Here is a 15,306-nt window from a genome sequence, read left to right as displayed (position 1 = left end):
CTGAAGACCTGTCGGGGTTGCTGGGAATGAGGGCACCCATCAGGGCCCTTCTGGAGCTGTGCCGAGCCTGAAGACACATGAAGAATGGCTGCGAAGCCTGGGAATGGAGCCAAACAGGAGCTAGCAGGGCAGGGAAGCCGACCAGACCTGAGCATCCCGCCCCAGGGCTCTGCATACTTGGAGGGACCCTAGTCGAACTTTGTTTTCTGTACTCTGCTTTTGTGGAAGCCGCATCTCCCAGTCTTGATCAGTTTTTCCTTTGTGGTGTTCATTGAGCAGAGAGTCCTGAGAGACTGGCCTGAGCTCTGGGGGCCAATAAGGCCCCCAGGGAGCCCCTTCTGGGGATACCTGTTATGCGTGCTTTGACCTAACCCTGCTGGGGACGGCATCCCAGGCAGAGTGAGCTCGAGGCCGGTCCTTGAGGGATGAGCCCTGGCTGAGAAGGAGGGGACGGGCATCCCACGCAGAGGGGATGGCCTGGGCAGTCTTAGCAGGACTCAGGGATGGCTGCCTTGGGACTGTGACATCTCCTTTCTTTGAGAAACTGTCTCCGCCCCTCTGTCACTGGTGTGGTGGTCCAGGCCCTCCTCCTGGGGATCCGAGCCCTATTTGCCACCACAGTTGTGCCCGGAAGGACAGTGAGCAGCCCCATGGGCCACCGGCTTGGCCACTCTTCTCCTTGCTTACTGGTGTCTTGCAGGAAGAGTCACAGGAGTCACAGTACAGAGGAGCTCCTGCTGCTTCCCCAGTGGATGTGTTTCCCCCGCTAAACCCAGAGCTTAAAGTTGCAGGGACAAGAAGCACACATTTCCCAAGTGGGTCATGGGAGTGATGCTTAGTGGAACGACTCCCCCTCCTTCCCCTGGTTCCTGGACCTAGGAATTCCACCTGCGGGGACGCAGCATTGCCTCCAAGCCACACCTGTCAGCACAGTCTAGGGCCAGTGGGTACCTCAGCCCTGGGTCGGCTGCTGCCTTCTTTTGCTGTAAAGGGAGTAGTACATCGGGGCCCTGGTGGGGGCATCCTACACTGGAAACCCTGGCAGTATGGAGCCGGGAGTGGGGGGTGGCCTGACTGTCATAGAGCAGCCAGTGATGCCCATGAGTGTGCAGAGAGCGAGGGCTTGTCCTGAGCTGTGGCTGGAGCTGCTGGATGGGCCCACTCCACACCAGGAGCGAGCCTGAGCCCTTCTTTGCAGCCGCACCTGGCTCTGGGTTTATGTACTGGAGCTGCTCATGCCACGGGCTGCCTGATGGGGATGGGGGTGGGGGGTCATGGGACTTCCCACCAGAGTGTGCCCCCACCCTCGCCCCATCTCCTTCCTGGCGGCGAAGCCTCCGTGCCCCTGGCTCCCACTCCTGTCCTGCCGCTGTATGAGCAGGTCTGCCTCCCAGGACCACCAAAGCCCCCTCCTGCTCCCTCTTAGCTACTCCCACTGGGTGAAGGGGCCTCCCGAGCTGGGAGCGAAGGGGCAGGAGGCCGCTAGGGGGCGCGCTCTCCTTACGGATGGTCCATTTCGGCCTGCTGCGCTGCTTATTCCCGGCGTGGTTGAGCCTGATGAGCCGGGGAGGACGCGGCCTCTGCATCCTAGTTCTTCTCCGCTGAGCCAGAGCAGCCTCGGTGCCCACTCTGAACCCTGGTTTGGACCCCGCGTTAAGCTCCTCCATGAGGGTGGCCCAGCGGCCCTCATGGAGCGTGTGCTGTGAGTTCCGCCCTTAGCCCCAGCGCCCAGCCCTGCCCAGGGGTGGCGCTGTCCGCATCCTCACAGTTCACAGGGCTGGGCGGGTGGCCGGTCGCTGGCTCACGCCTGTAATCCCAGCACTTTGGGAGGACGAGGTGGGAGGATCACTTGAGCCCAGGAGTTCAAGATCAGCTCGGGCAACATGGTGAAACCCCATGTATACAAAAAAAATGCCAAAATTAGACAGGCATGGTGGCACGCGCCTGGGGTCCCAGGCTGAGGCAGGAAGATTGCTTGAGCCCAGGAGTTCCAGGCTGAAGTGAGCTCGAATTGAGCCACTTCATTCCAGCCTGGGTGACGGAGCAAGACCCTGTCTTTTGAAAAACAACAACAACAACAACAAAACTGGCCGGGCGCAGTGGCTCACGCCTGTAATCCCAGCACTTTGGGAGGCCAAGCAGGCGGATCACCTGAGGTAAGGAGTTCAAGACCAGCCTGGCCAACATAGTGAAACCCCTTCTCTACTAAAAATACAAAAATTAGCTAGGCATGGTGGCATGCATCTGTAATCCCAGCTACTCGGGAGGCTGTGGCAAGAGAATCACTTGAACCTGGGAGGCGGAGGTTGCAGTGAGCCGAGATCACGCCATTGCACTCCAGCCTGGGTGACAGAGCAAGACTCTGTCTCAAAACAAACAAACAAACAAACTAAAACCTCAAAAAAAAAAAGAAAAAAAAGAAAGAAAAAAAGAAACCATAGGGGGCTCGGGGGCTTGCCCACGTCGTAGCTGGTCAGTGGTGGTGTTGGCATCTGGACTCGGGCTGTCGGTCTCTGCAGCTCTGTGGGGCAGGAGCAGCTCTGTGGGGCAGGAGCAGCCCTGACTGCTGGATGTCGTGTCCTGCCCTTCATCTCCTGAGAGCCTCTGTCGCTTGCTGTCCCTGGTGTCCTGCCTGTCTCCTGCTGTCCCCTGTCTCTGTCCTTGATCTCTAGTTGCTCTGTCTGGCCCACTCTGTCATTGTCCTCTGTTTCTGTCACACTCTGTCCTCTCTCATCCCTTGCTGTCCCTCGCTGTTCTCTCTCTGGTCTCTGTCCTCTGTCTCTCATCCTCCTCTCTCTGTCCCTCGCCATCCCTCTGAATCCTAGGTGTGGAGTAGTGGAGTGTTAAGAGCCAGTCCTTGGACCGTACCTGGTGCCCGCCTGGCACGTAGCAGGTGCTTGGTAAACTGCAGCTGGCAGGGCTTTGCCAGGAGCGGCATAAAACCAGGGCCCTGCTGAGGCAGACCAGGGAGACCTGGCTTCTGAGGCCCTCTCCAGACAGGCCCCCGCCTCTGCCAGCCATGCGTGTACCCACGGCCCCCTTCGTTCCCACCATCTGCCTCCTCACGTGGCCTCTCCTCCCCCAGCGCCAGACACCAGCAAGTTCCTTTCTCCACCTCTTTGCTCACGCTATTTTACCTTCCTCGAATGCTTTCCCTTCCCAGCACAAGCTCTGTTTGTCCTTCCACAACCAGGTCTAAGTTCTTCCCCGCGGTTTCCCGTGACAACTTCCAGGCCCTGGAGTCCAGCACTGAGCCTGGAGCTTGGTAGTAGCAGGGAGGCTACTCATCTCTCAGGGAGGGGCTGCACATGGAGCAGGAATTCACTTGGTTTTCCCCTGCATTTCTTTTTGGGTTGTTTTAGTTGATAGACTATTTTCTAGAACAGTTTTAAGTTTACAGAAAAAGTGAGCAAGTTGTACAAGGATTTTCCGTATTCCTTACCTCCTCCCCCAGTGTCTGTGATGAACATCCTGCATGAGTGTGGTACGTTGTTTCAATTGAGGAACCAATGGTAAACATTATTATTATTACTATTATTATTATTGCACTACTGGAGCGCAGTGGTGTGATCTCAGCTCACTGCAATCTCCGCCTCCCAGGTTCAAGTGATTCTCGTGCCTCAGCCTCCCGTGTAGTTAGGACTATAGGCATGTGCCATCACATCCGTCTACTTTTTTGGTTTTTTTGTTTCTTTTTTGAGACAGAGTCTCACTCTTGTTGCCCAGACTGGAGTGCAATGGCACGATCTCAGCTCACCGCAACCTCCGCCTCCTGGATTCAAGCGATTCTCCTGCCTCCCCATCCTGAGTAGCTGGGATTACAGGCATGTGCCACCATACCCAGCTAATTTTGTATTTTTAGTAGGGATGGGGTTTCTCCATGTTGGCCAGGCTGATCTCGAACTCCTGACCTCAGGTGATCCGCCCACCTCAGCCTCCCAAAGTAGTGGGATTACAGGCGTGAGCCACCATGCCTGGCCTAATTTTTTTGTATTTTTTGAGATGGAGTTTTACCATGTTGACCAGGCTGGTCTCAAACTTCTGACCTCAAGTGATCCACCCACCTCGGCCTCCCGAAGTGCTGGGATTATAGGCCTGAGCCACCATACCCGGCCTGATACTTTATTATTAACTAAAGCGCACAGTTTACATGAGGGTTCAGTCTGTGTTGTATGTTCTATGGGTTATGACAAATGCATGACGTAATGTAACCACTATATGGAATAGTTTCACTGCTCTAAACATCCCCTGGGTTCCACCTATTCATCCCTTCCTCCCTCCTCCCAGATCACTGCCAAGCACTGATCTTTTCATTGTCTGTATATAGTTGGAATTACATGGTATGTAGTATGTAGCTTTTCAGATTGGCTTCTTTCACTTAGCAATGTGTTTTTGTGGGCTAACAGCAATTTTTTAAAATTATGGTAAGAAAACACATATCATAAAATTTACCTTCTTCTTCTTTTTTTTTTTTAGCTTGCTGCAGCCTCAAACTCCAAGGCTCAAGCAGTCCTCCCACTTCAGACTTCTGAGTAGCTGGGACTACTAGCACATGCCATCATGCCCAGCTACTTTTTAAAGTTTTTGTAGGGACAGGGATCTCACTATGTTGCCTAGGCTGGTCTCAAACTCCTGGGCTCAAATGATCCTCCCGCCTTGACCTCCCAAAGTGCCAAAATTCACCATCTTAACCATTTTTAAGTGTACAGATCAGTAGTGTTAAGTATATTTACACTGTTGTGAAACAGACTTGAGAATTTTTTCATCTTGCAGAACTGAAACTCTATACCCATTAAACAGCAGTTTCCCTTTGCCCTACCTCCCAGCCCCTAGGAACTGCCATTCCACTTTCTATGTCTATAATTTTCTATGTCTATAATTTGACTACTTTAGATGCCTCACATAAGTGGAATCATATACTATTTGTTCTTTTGGGGCTGACTTATTTCTCTGAGCATAATGAAATGCTGCATCGTCAAGGGTTACTCGTTGTGGCGTGCAGTAGGATTTCCTTGCCTTTGAAGGCTGCATAGTATGCACAGACCACATTTTGTTTATCCATTTATCCATCAGTAGATCTTGGGTTGTTTCCACTTCCTGGCTATTGCGAGTAGTGCTGCTATGAACATGGGTGCGCAAATATCTCTTCATGGCCTGCTTTCAGTTCTTTTGGATATGTACCCAGAAATGGGGTTGCTGGAAGACATGACAGGTCTATTTTTAATTTTTTGAGGAATTGCCATACTGTTTTCCATAGCAGTTGCACCATTTTACAATCCCACCAACAGTGTGCAAGGGTTCTAACTTCACGTACCCACCAACAGTTGCTTTTTTTTTTTTTTTTTTTTTTTGAGACGGAGTCTCGCACTGTCACCTGGGCTGGAGTGCAATGGTGCCATCTCAGCTCACTGCAACCTCCACCTCCTGGGTTCATGCGATTCTCCTGCCTCAGCCTCCCCAGTAGCTGGGAATACAGGCGCACACCACCAAACTCAGCTAATTTTTGTATTTTTAGTAGAGACGGAGTTTCACTATGTTGGCCACACTGGTCTTGAACTCCTGACCTTGTGATCCGCCCACCTTGGCCTCCCAAAGTGCTGGGATTACAGGTGTGAGCTACCACGCCCAGCCTTGCCATTTTTTTTTTTTTTTTTTGAGTTGGAGTCTCGCTCTGTTGCCCAGGCTGGAGTGCAGTGGCATGATCTCGGTTCACTGCAACCTCCACCTCCTGAGTTCAAGCGATTCTCCTGCCTCAGCCTTCCAAGTAGCTGGTATTACAGGTGCACGCCACCACGCCCAGCTAATTTTTGTATTTTTAGTAGAGACAGGGTTTCACCATGTTGGCCAGGCTCATCTCGAACTCCTTACCACAGGTGATTCCCCCCCCACCTTGGCTTCGCAAAGTGCTGGGATTACAGGCATGAGCCACCACGCCCAGCCTGACACTTGCTATTTTTAAAAATGTAGTAGGCGTCCTGATGGATGTCAGGGGATATCTTATTGTGGTTTGGATTTGTATTTCTCTAATGGTTAGTGATATTGAACATATTTTCATATGCTTTTTGGCCATTTCTATATATTTTTTTTAAAAATGTATATTTAAACCAGGCCTGGTGGCTCACACCTGTAATCCCAGCACTTTGGGAGGCTGAGGCAGAAGGATTGCTTGAGGCCAGGAGTTCAAAACCAGCCTGCTCAACATAGTGAGACCTCATCTCTACGAAAGAAAAATTAAAACATTAGCAGGGCCTGGTGGCTTGTGCCTGTGGTCCCAGATACTTGGGAAGCTGAGGTGGGAGGATCGCTTGAGTCCAGGAGGTTGATTTGCAGTGAGCTGTGATTGCACCGCTGCACTTGGGTCTGGGCAACAGAGCGAGACTGTCTCAAAAACAAACAGACAAAAAAGGCCAGGCACAGTGGCTCACACCTGTAATCCCAGCACTTTGGGAGGCCAAGGCAGGCAGATTACCTGAGGTCAGGAGTTCGACACCAGCCTGTCCAACATGGCAAAACCCCGACTCTAGTAAAAATACAAAAAATTAGCCTGGCATGGTGGCGTGCACCTGTAATCCCAGCTACTCGGGAGGCTGAGGCAGGAGAATCGCTTGAACCCGGGAGGCAGAGGTTGCAGTGAGCTGAGGTCGCGCCACTGCACTCCAGCCTGGGTGACAAGAATGAAACTCCATCTCAAAAACAAAAAAAAAATACAAAAAGAGAGAAATGTCCATTGATGGACTTTGCCATATTGCTCAGGCTGGTCTCAAATTCCTGGGCTCAAGTGATTCTTCCACTTTGGCCTCCCGAAGTGTTGGGATTACAGGCAGGACCCACTGTGCCTGGCCTACGGTAGCTTTTTTGTTTTTTTTTTTTTTTAGATGGAGTCTCAGTCTGTTTCCCAGGTTGGAGTGTAGTGGCATGATCTCGGTTCACTGCAAGCTCATTGCAACCTTCATCTCCCAGGTTCAAGTGATTTTCCTGACTCAGCCTCCCGAGTAGCTGGGATTACAGGCGCGTGCCACCATGCCCGGTTAATTTTTGTATTTTTGGTAGAGACGAGGTTTCACCTTGTTGGCCAGACTGGTCTCGAACTCCTGACCTCAAGTGATCTGCCGCTTCGGCCTCCCAGAGTGCTGGGATTACAGGCATGAACCACCTCTCCTGGCCATACTTACTATATTTTCAATTTAAGACGGGTTTATTGGGATGTAACTCCATTGTATGTTGAGAAGCATGTGTATTTCAAGTTCTTTTTATGTGTACTGGTGCAAATGATGTTGTTTTTCTTTTTTTCTTTTTTTTTTTTTTTTGAGACGGAGTCTCACTCTGTTGCCCAGGCTGGAGTGCAGTGGTGCAATCTGAGCTCACTGCAACCCCTGTCTCCCAGGTTCAAGCGATTCTCCTGCCTCAGCCCCCTGAGTAGCTGGGATTACAGGCGCCTGCCACCATGCCCGGCTAATTTTTTTATTTTTAGTAGAAATGGGGTTTCACCATGTTGACCAGACTAGTCTCGAACTCCTGACCTCAGGTGATCCACCCACCTCAGCCTCGCAAAGTGCTGGGATTACAGGCGTGAGCCACCATGCCTGGCTGGTGGTGTTTTTCATTTCAAATTCCAGTTGTTTACTGTTTTTCAAAATATGAAAACAGGAATCTGTGCTGAATGAAACAAAATAGACCTGTGCAAAGATGTAAAAAGGAAAAGTTAACCAGCCCCCATCTTCCCCACCCTTGATACCCAGCATTAGCACACCAGCCTGTGTTAGTCTAGACCTTTCTCCTTGCTCAGCAAACTTGTAACATGTATGGGCTATATGACAGTTGGGTATCAATAAAAACAAACAGGATCATGGTCACACAAATGGAGATTTTTGTTGATTTTTACCACAGTAGAATCACACTATGCCATGTTATTCTACAACTTCCTTTTTGCACTTAATTTATTATGGCCAAACACGGTGGCTCACGCCTGTAATCCCAGCCCTTTGGGAGGCCGAGGCGGGTGGATCACCTGAGGTCAGGAGTTTGAGACCGGCCTGACCAACATGGTGAAACCCCGTCTCTACCAAGAATACAAAAATTAGCCAGATGTGGTGGTGGGCGCCTGTAATCCCAGCTACTCGGGAGGCTAAGGCAGGAGAATCGCTTGAACCAGGGAGGCAGAGGTTGCAGTGAGCCAAGATTGCACCACTGCACTCCAGCCTGGGTGACAGAGCAAAACTCTGTCTCAAAAGAGAAAACAAAATTATTATGGCCCAGCCTGTAGTAGTGGATACAGATTGTGCCCTGGTTCTTTATGCATGAATGTTTGTGTACACACACACACATGCACACACACACGTGTGCATGCACACACACACAGATTGTTCCACAGAAAGAAGGTCCCATACAAAGCATGAGTGTTTTATTTCAGTACATTTTTTTCTGCTTTTTGTCTGTTTCCATCCTCCCTTTGGATAATCTGTCAGTAACTGCCGAATGGATGGTTCGGAAGTGTAAGCTCGTCTTCCTGGTTAGTGCTAAATTCTGTAAGTGCAGAAATGAGGTCATCATATGAGCCTCTCCAGGCTGGGCCTAGTACAGGGCTGAGCATGTGTGGGACGCTGACAGCCTAGAGTTTGGTTCTGGACCTCCGTTTGTCTGTCTGTGAGGGGTCACGGTGATAGTACCATTTCATAGGGTAGTTGGAAGAGTAGGAGGGGTCGAGTGTCTGGTATGCCTGATGTGGAGTAGGTCTCAGGAAGCTGAACACTCCTCACTGAGTAGGTCTCAGGAAGCTGAACACTCCTCACAGAAAACTGGGGGACTGGGTGGTGGTTGCTGCTGTGCTGAGGAGGAGGAACAGAGCTGATGAGGGATGCCCTGGTGTGTGATGCCAGCCCTGCATGCTGGGGATGGGCTGCTCAGAGCCGGGGTGGGGGCGGGGGGGACAGGCTGGCCCCCAGGGACCCTCCAGCCCCTGGTGTGTGATGCCAGCCTTGTGTGCTGGGGATGGGCTGCTCAGAGCTGGGGGTTGGGAGGTGGGGGGAACAGGCTGGCTTCCAGGGACCCTCCAGCCCTAATCGCAAGTTGTTTCCTCCTCTCTGCTTTTCCAGGACAAGCAGCTGCGGATCTTTGACCCCAGAACAAAGCCACAGGCCTCTCAGGTGAGTTGTGTGGGCAAGCCGGGGTTGGTTGAAGCCTCCGCTGAGGCTGAGGACCCAGTGGTTCTAGCAGGTGGAGGTAGGGGCAGGCCTGGGGTCCTGGCAGACATGTTCTGCAGCACCAGGGGTCCCCAGGAGGTGGGCCACCACTGCTGGGAGCTCTTCCTGTGGAGTGTGTTGCGGGTCCTGGGAGGGCCTGGCTTTGATCACAGGGTGGCAGAAGCTAAGCTTCCCCCAGGCTCTCCACGGAGGCCATCCTGTGGCTTCAGGCAGCGATCTGAGATTCCCACTTCCTTCCTTTGAGACCTTCACCCTGGCATAGTCAGCAGAGACCAGCTGCAGAGGAGCCAAAAAGAAACAGCACCTGTCCTCTGCAGGAAGATCCTGAGTGGGACCTATCAAAACGTACAGGGTCCAGGGACTGAGCTTGTTCTGGTTTGTGTCTGTGCATGGAGTGTGCGTGGCCATTTCAGTTCCGAGCGGGGAAGCTGGGACCTGGCTCATGCTGCAGGCATCCACCCACTGGGACACTGTTCATTCGCCCCACAGGGACCTTGTAGGCAGGAGCAACAACCCCGGGACAGGGCCCTGTGTCTGGCTCCATAAACATTGCCTGTGCTAGGCAGGGAATGTTTATGGAGCCAGACACAGGGCCCTGTCCTGGGGTAGTTGCTGGGGGCTTCTCTTGCTGGGCTGGTTTAGTGCTTCCCTGAGTAACTGGCCGGGGAGCAGAGGCCTGAGTAATGCCAAGGGGGCAGACACAGATGGCCTGAAAGAGGACGGGCTTGTCCGAGGGGTCTGCGCGAGGGGCGCTGGGGGATACAGGCCCATGGTCACCTGGGTTGTGGGAAGCCATTACAGAGTTTTTTTGTTTTGTTTTGTTTTGTTTGAGACAGAGTCTTGCTCTGTTGCCCAGGCTGGAGTGTAGTGGCGTGATCTCGGCTCACTGCAAGCTCCGCCTCCCGGGTTCACACCATTCTCTCGCCTCAGCCTCCCGAGTAGCTGGGACTACAGGCGACCGCCGCCACGCCCAGCTAAGTTTGTTTTTGTATTTTTAGTAGAGACTGAGTTTCACCATGTTAGCCAGGATGGTCTCGATCTCCTGACCTCGTGATCCTCCCACCTCGGGCTCCCAAAGTGCTGGGATTACAGGCCTGAGCCACCGTGCCCGGCTGCCATTAGGGAGTTTTAAGCAGGAGGTGCGATGAGTAGATTTACATTTCTTTTTTTTGGGTGGGGGGATGGAGTCCTGCTCTTTCGCCCGGGCTGGAGGGCAGTGGCGCAATCTCGGCTCACTGCAAACTCCACCTCCTGGGCTCAAGTGATTTTACTGCCTCAGCCTCCTGAGTAGCTGGGACTACAGGCGCCCGTCACCACGCCTGGCTAATTTTTTTGTATTTTTAGTAGAGACGGGGTTTCACCATGTTGCTCAGGCTGGTCTCAAACTCCTGACCTTGTGATCCACCCTCCTCGGCCTGCCAAAATGCTGGGATTACAGACGTGAGCTACCGCGCCTGGCCGTGAATTTACATTTCTAAAAAGAACTTTCCAGAAGCTGAGGAGGCTTATTCCCTGAGGAAGGTGAAGTTTAGGGTCCTACTGTTAGCTCAGGAGAGGAGCTCCCCAGCAAAGACCTAGGCCCATCACAGATAACCCCTCCCCATTTCTAGGACTTTTTCCCCACCCGGGGTCAAGAGCAAACCACCAGCCCACCAAACTAGTGGTAGCCTGGAGCCCCAGAGCCCCCTACATACACAAGACTCAGGAGAGAAACCCAGTCACATGGAAGATTGCAACTTTTTAGTCCAAACGGTACAGTCAGTTCCACTTTTGTCCAGCTGAAGACCGAGAGGACTCCCATTTAAGCAGTGAAACTAGCCAGGCAGGGTGGTTTTGGCCACACCCTGGTCATACTTGCTGGTGAGGCTGGCTGACCTCTTCGTCATGTGGGACCTGGGCCTGGTAGATGGTGGCTGTCTGCATCTCAAGGCCGTGTGGGTGTGTGTGGTATCCTCACTAGGTAACTTTCTTTGACCTCCAAGTCTTTGCCCAGAAAGCGGGGCCCAGGCTCAGCTTGAAGGCGCCACGGAGGCTTCCCCCGGCCCCCTTCACTTTCTCAGGTTGCACTCTCCTCTCCAGAGCGCAGGGCACTGCTGGGGCACCTATGCTTCTGCCCCCGACCTACCGGGCATGGCTCTGAGCCAGCTCGCTGGGCCCACGTGATTCTTCCTATTCTCGCCTCCTCCGCCCCCTCTTTCCAGCCTTCCTCTTCTTCTCCCCTCCTCTTCCAGCAGGGCTGGGGGCGGTGACTGATGCCGAGGTGGGGATAGAGTGGCTGCTATCCAAGGGGCTCCCAGCTCCTCGAAGAGAGAGGGAGAGGATCTGGTTCTGGAGGGAGCCCCCCTGCGGGGCTTTGGGGCGAGGAGACCTGGGAAGAGCGTGGGTGGCTCCCACCCTTTCCAGCTGCTGGCTGGGGCTGTGCTCGGGCCCTGGTGCGGGGGCAGCAGGCCTGGAATGCCGCTCTCCGTGTGGCCCTGCCCCCCACTTCCTCCCAGGGCATCTGGCCCACACCTGGCTTCTATTAGGAAAACCGCTGCTGGCAGCCAGGGCCGGTGTGAGCCGAGGGGCCGGCTCGAGGGAGAGGCCTTCTGGGATCGCCTTCTCTGGCAATCCTCCTTCCTGCCTAGTGGGGTGTGGCTGGGGGGTCAGGGAGCGGGGCCGCCTGCCCTCCATCCAACCTCTGTCCTCTGTGGGTCCCACCCCACCTGAGCCCTGGTGCTGTCCCGGAGCCCAGAGTGGGCCAGGGAGTCCGCCCTCCACTGTCTTGTTGGAGCCCTGCCTCAGGCGTGAGCTTGGAGCAGGGGGCCCTGGGGAGGCTCCTCCTGCTCACACCCCTGCTTGATTCTTAGACTGCATGTATGACCCTTTGTTATGCGCCAGGTACTTGGCATATTCCACTTCCTCGGAGGTGTAGACCCCAAGGGTTGGATGGTTCTGTGGCTTCTCCAGGGTCCCACCTCAGGGTGACAGAGGCAGGCTCGCCCCTCTGATTGCAGAACCCCCAGGACCCCCACTGCCGCCCCTTCCCTTTACAACTGACCCAGCTGGGGCTAGGTGAGGCCCTGGAGCCCAGGCTGTTCCGGGAAAGTGGCAGCCCCAAATGAGTGTCGAGGCCTCAGAACTCTTGTCTGGGCGGGAGGGGGCCCCGGATTGAGCCCTCTAGGAATCCCAGTGCATCAGACAGGCCAGTGGGGGGTGGTGAACCTCAGAGGAGGGAAGGGGGTAAGTGGGGGAGTCTTACTGTTGAAGTAGGTCCCCTCACCCCAGCAAGGAGCCAGGCCTGCTCCTGGAACCATCCTGCCCTGCACAGGAAGTGTTGCCATGGTGATGAAGGGGCGGGCACGCGCCTCCCCTCCTGCACCCGCTGCGGGGCTGACACTGCTCCTGCCCTGCCACAGCCCCTCCTGTTCTCAGAGCCAGGTTGGGGGGGCCCTTTTGGGGCTGCAGGGTAACAGGATGCCTGGGTCCCAGCTGCAGCCCCTGTTCTTGCCCCCTACCCAGGAGAATGAGGAGCTGGGGAGAGGGCTCTTCTCTGAGGCTTGCTGAGGCTGGCAAACAGGTCTCGCTCTGTCGCCCAGGCGGGAGTGCAGCAGCGCCAACACGGCTCACTGAAGCTTTGACCTCCTGGGCTCAAGCAGTCCTCCTGCCTCAGCCTCCCTAGTAGCTGGGACTACAGGCACGCACCACCACGTCAAGCTAGTTGGGTTTTATTTTTTTGGTTTTTTGGTTGTTTTTTTTTTTTTGAGATAGAGTCTCACTCTGTCACCCAGGCTGGAGTGCAGGGGCACAGTCTCGGCTCACTGTAAGCTCCGCCTCCCAGGTTCAAGCGATTCTCCCGCCTCAGCCTCCCGAGTAGCTGGGATTACAGGCGCCTGCCACCATGCCCGGCTAATTTTTCTATTTTTGGTAGAGATGGGGTTTCACCATGTTGGCCAGGCTGGTCTTGAACTCCTGACCTCAGGTGATCCACCCGCCTCGGCCTCCCAAAATGCTAGGATTACAGGCGTGAGCCACTGTGGCCAGCCTGGTGTTTGTGTTTTTAAGAGAGAAGTTTTCAGTTTGTGGCCCAGGCTGCTCTGGAACTCCTGGGCTCAAACCGTCCTCCCACCTCAGCCTCCCAAAGTGTTGGGATTACGGCAGGTACCATTGCGTCCAGCCTACCTCTCATTTTTGATACTGGTGATCACTCCATTGATGAGGAGTTATAGGGTAAGGGGTGGGCCACTGACCCCCTCCCTCACCTGGGGGCTTCCTTTGGTCTCTGGGCAAACTGAGCTGGGTGTACCCACAGTGGGGAGTGGCTGGGCGCAGCCAAAGCTCTTACCTGGACCTCTGAAGGCTGGGCTGAACGCTCCAGGGAGCAAGAGCTGGCCCAGGATGTTTGCTGGAAATCAGAGCGTTTCTGGGGCAGCTGTGGTCCTGGGCGGCTCCTCCTCCCTTCCCTGCTGCTTCCTAGCTGCGACTTTGTGCAAGCCTCATCACCACTCTGAGCCTCACGTCCGTCTTGTGCAGGTGGAGGAGACAGCTGGGGCCGGGCCACTTTGCACCATGGCTTCCTCTCTCTCTGCCTTTGGCTTCCCACATGTGAATTAGGAAGGTGGGAGATACAGGCCAAGGGCGTTCCACCCCTAGCCTTAGCCTGCGCCCCTAGGTGAAAAGTGCTCAGTGGCAGCCTCTGGGGGACCCTGCAGGCTTGGCCTAGCCTCCATCTCCCTTGTCCCCACCTGCTGGCTGAGCGGGTCTCTCTGCTTCCAGTTTCCAACTCTTTGCAGATGCCAGTTCCCATGCCTGGCTCACACCTGTCAACCCTCCCAGCCTAGCAGGAATGACACTAGGTCTTCCCTCACTTACACTCTGACGGTACCCTGCTATCACCTGTGAGATATGCACACTTGACACGTGTCAGACACAATCCTGAGCCTTCTACAAGTGTTCCCTCTTACTCCTTGTGGCCGTCTTCAAAAGTAGGTCCTTCGGCACCATAAGAAAGGTTAAAAAAAAAGTAAATTCTGTTACAGTGCTTTTTACAGACATGGAAACTGAGGCACAGAGCCAGTGACTGACCCAACATGGGAGGTGGCCAGGCCGGGGCTCTCCTGGGTCCATCTCCAGAGCTTCCTCGCCTAACACCATGCGGCTCCCCCATGGCCTGCACAGTCACAGGGAATGACACACTGATTCTGTTTGGCCTACATCTGCCTCCCTGATGTGTTTATTCCACGGGCACGGGGACTTTCCCCATTTTGTTCACCACGTCATCTCGAATAGTGTGTGGCTCAAATATCCGTATGACGAGACAACAGATGAGTGAGGGGCACTGCTTCCCCCAGCACCTGCCCTCTCTCTGAGAACCATCCGGCCCCACCGCCAGCTCCTAGCACGGTTCTGGCCCCTGGGAGGCCTTGTGTGTTTCTTGAATGAATGAGTGACTTTTGGACAAGCTAAGAGCCACCTGGTGGGCTGCACGCACACAGATATTTGCACACCAAACACCAACGAGAGGGCAGGAGCCCGAATGACACTGTGACCCTCTCCGGGTGTTGAGGGCAGGGCTGGCCAATGGCTCGACCCTTGTCCTGACCTGATATCCCCTCTTACGTGGAGAGAGGGCAGTGGGGCCTTGGTTCTCAGGCTCCAGCCCCAACTTCCTGTGCCGGCCGCAGCCTGGTGGGAAGGGAACAGTGAGAAAAGCCCCTCGAAGGACGGGACCTGGAGCTGTTTCCGATGGTCTCCCACGCTGGAGTCAGCCTCCACGGGCTGGGGAGGGGGCCCCGGGCCAGCTCCTCGCAAGCTGCTTCCCTCCCTCATTCATTCCCAAGGAGATCGTGGGAAGCTCGGAGGAAGCTGGCCATGGTTTGGGGTGAACTATTTTTGGTAACAGGGTCCTTCGTCTCAGGCTCCAGGGGCCAGGGTGACTGGGAGGAGCTGTTTGCATTTCCTCTGGCCCCCTCAGCTCCCCACTGCCAGGGCCCAGGAGGACAGGGCCCCACCCACCATGTGAGCTTCCCTCTCCTCCCAGGGGCCAGGAGCCTTCCTGCTGGCAGCTCCAGCACCTCGGGAGGGCCAGGAGAGGCACTACTTGGCACTCTCTGGATGTTGCCCAGAG

The 15,306-nt window shown here is 54.5% G+C and overlaps 1 protein-coding gene across 10 annotated transcripts in view; it reads left to right on the top strand.

The window, feature by feature from the left end:
* CORO7 (coronin 7) overlaps nucleotides 1-15,306 on the top strand; it is an 86,895-nt gene that overhangs the window by 22,657 nt on the left and 48,932 nt on the right. For all 10 annotated transcript variants that reach the window (XM_054533191.1, XM_054533190.2, XM_024233081.2 and 7 more), the window contains 1 exon segment: nucleotides 9,093-9,143. In XM_054533191.1, coding sequence (XP_054389166.1) covers nucleotides 9,093-9,143 — 51 coding nt within the window.

This window comes from Pongo abelii, chromosome 18, assembly GCF_028885655.2.
Source record: "Pongo abelii isolate AG06213 chromosome 18, NHGRI_mPonAbe1-v2.0_pri, whole genome shotgun sequence".
Classification (NCBI taxonomy): domain Eukaryota; kingdom Metazoa; phylum Chordata; class Mammalia; order Primates; family Hominidae; genus Pongo; species Pongo abelii.
Note: the sequence above shows the minus strand (reverse complement) of the source record. Positions and strands in the feature narration are given on the sequence as shown.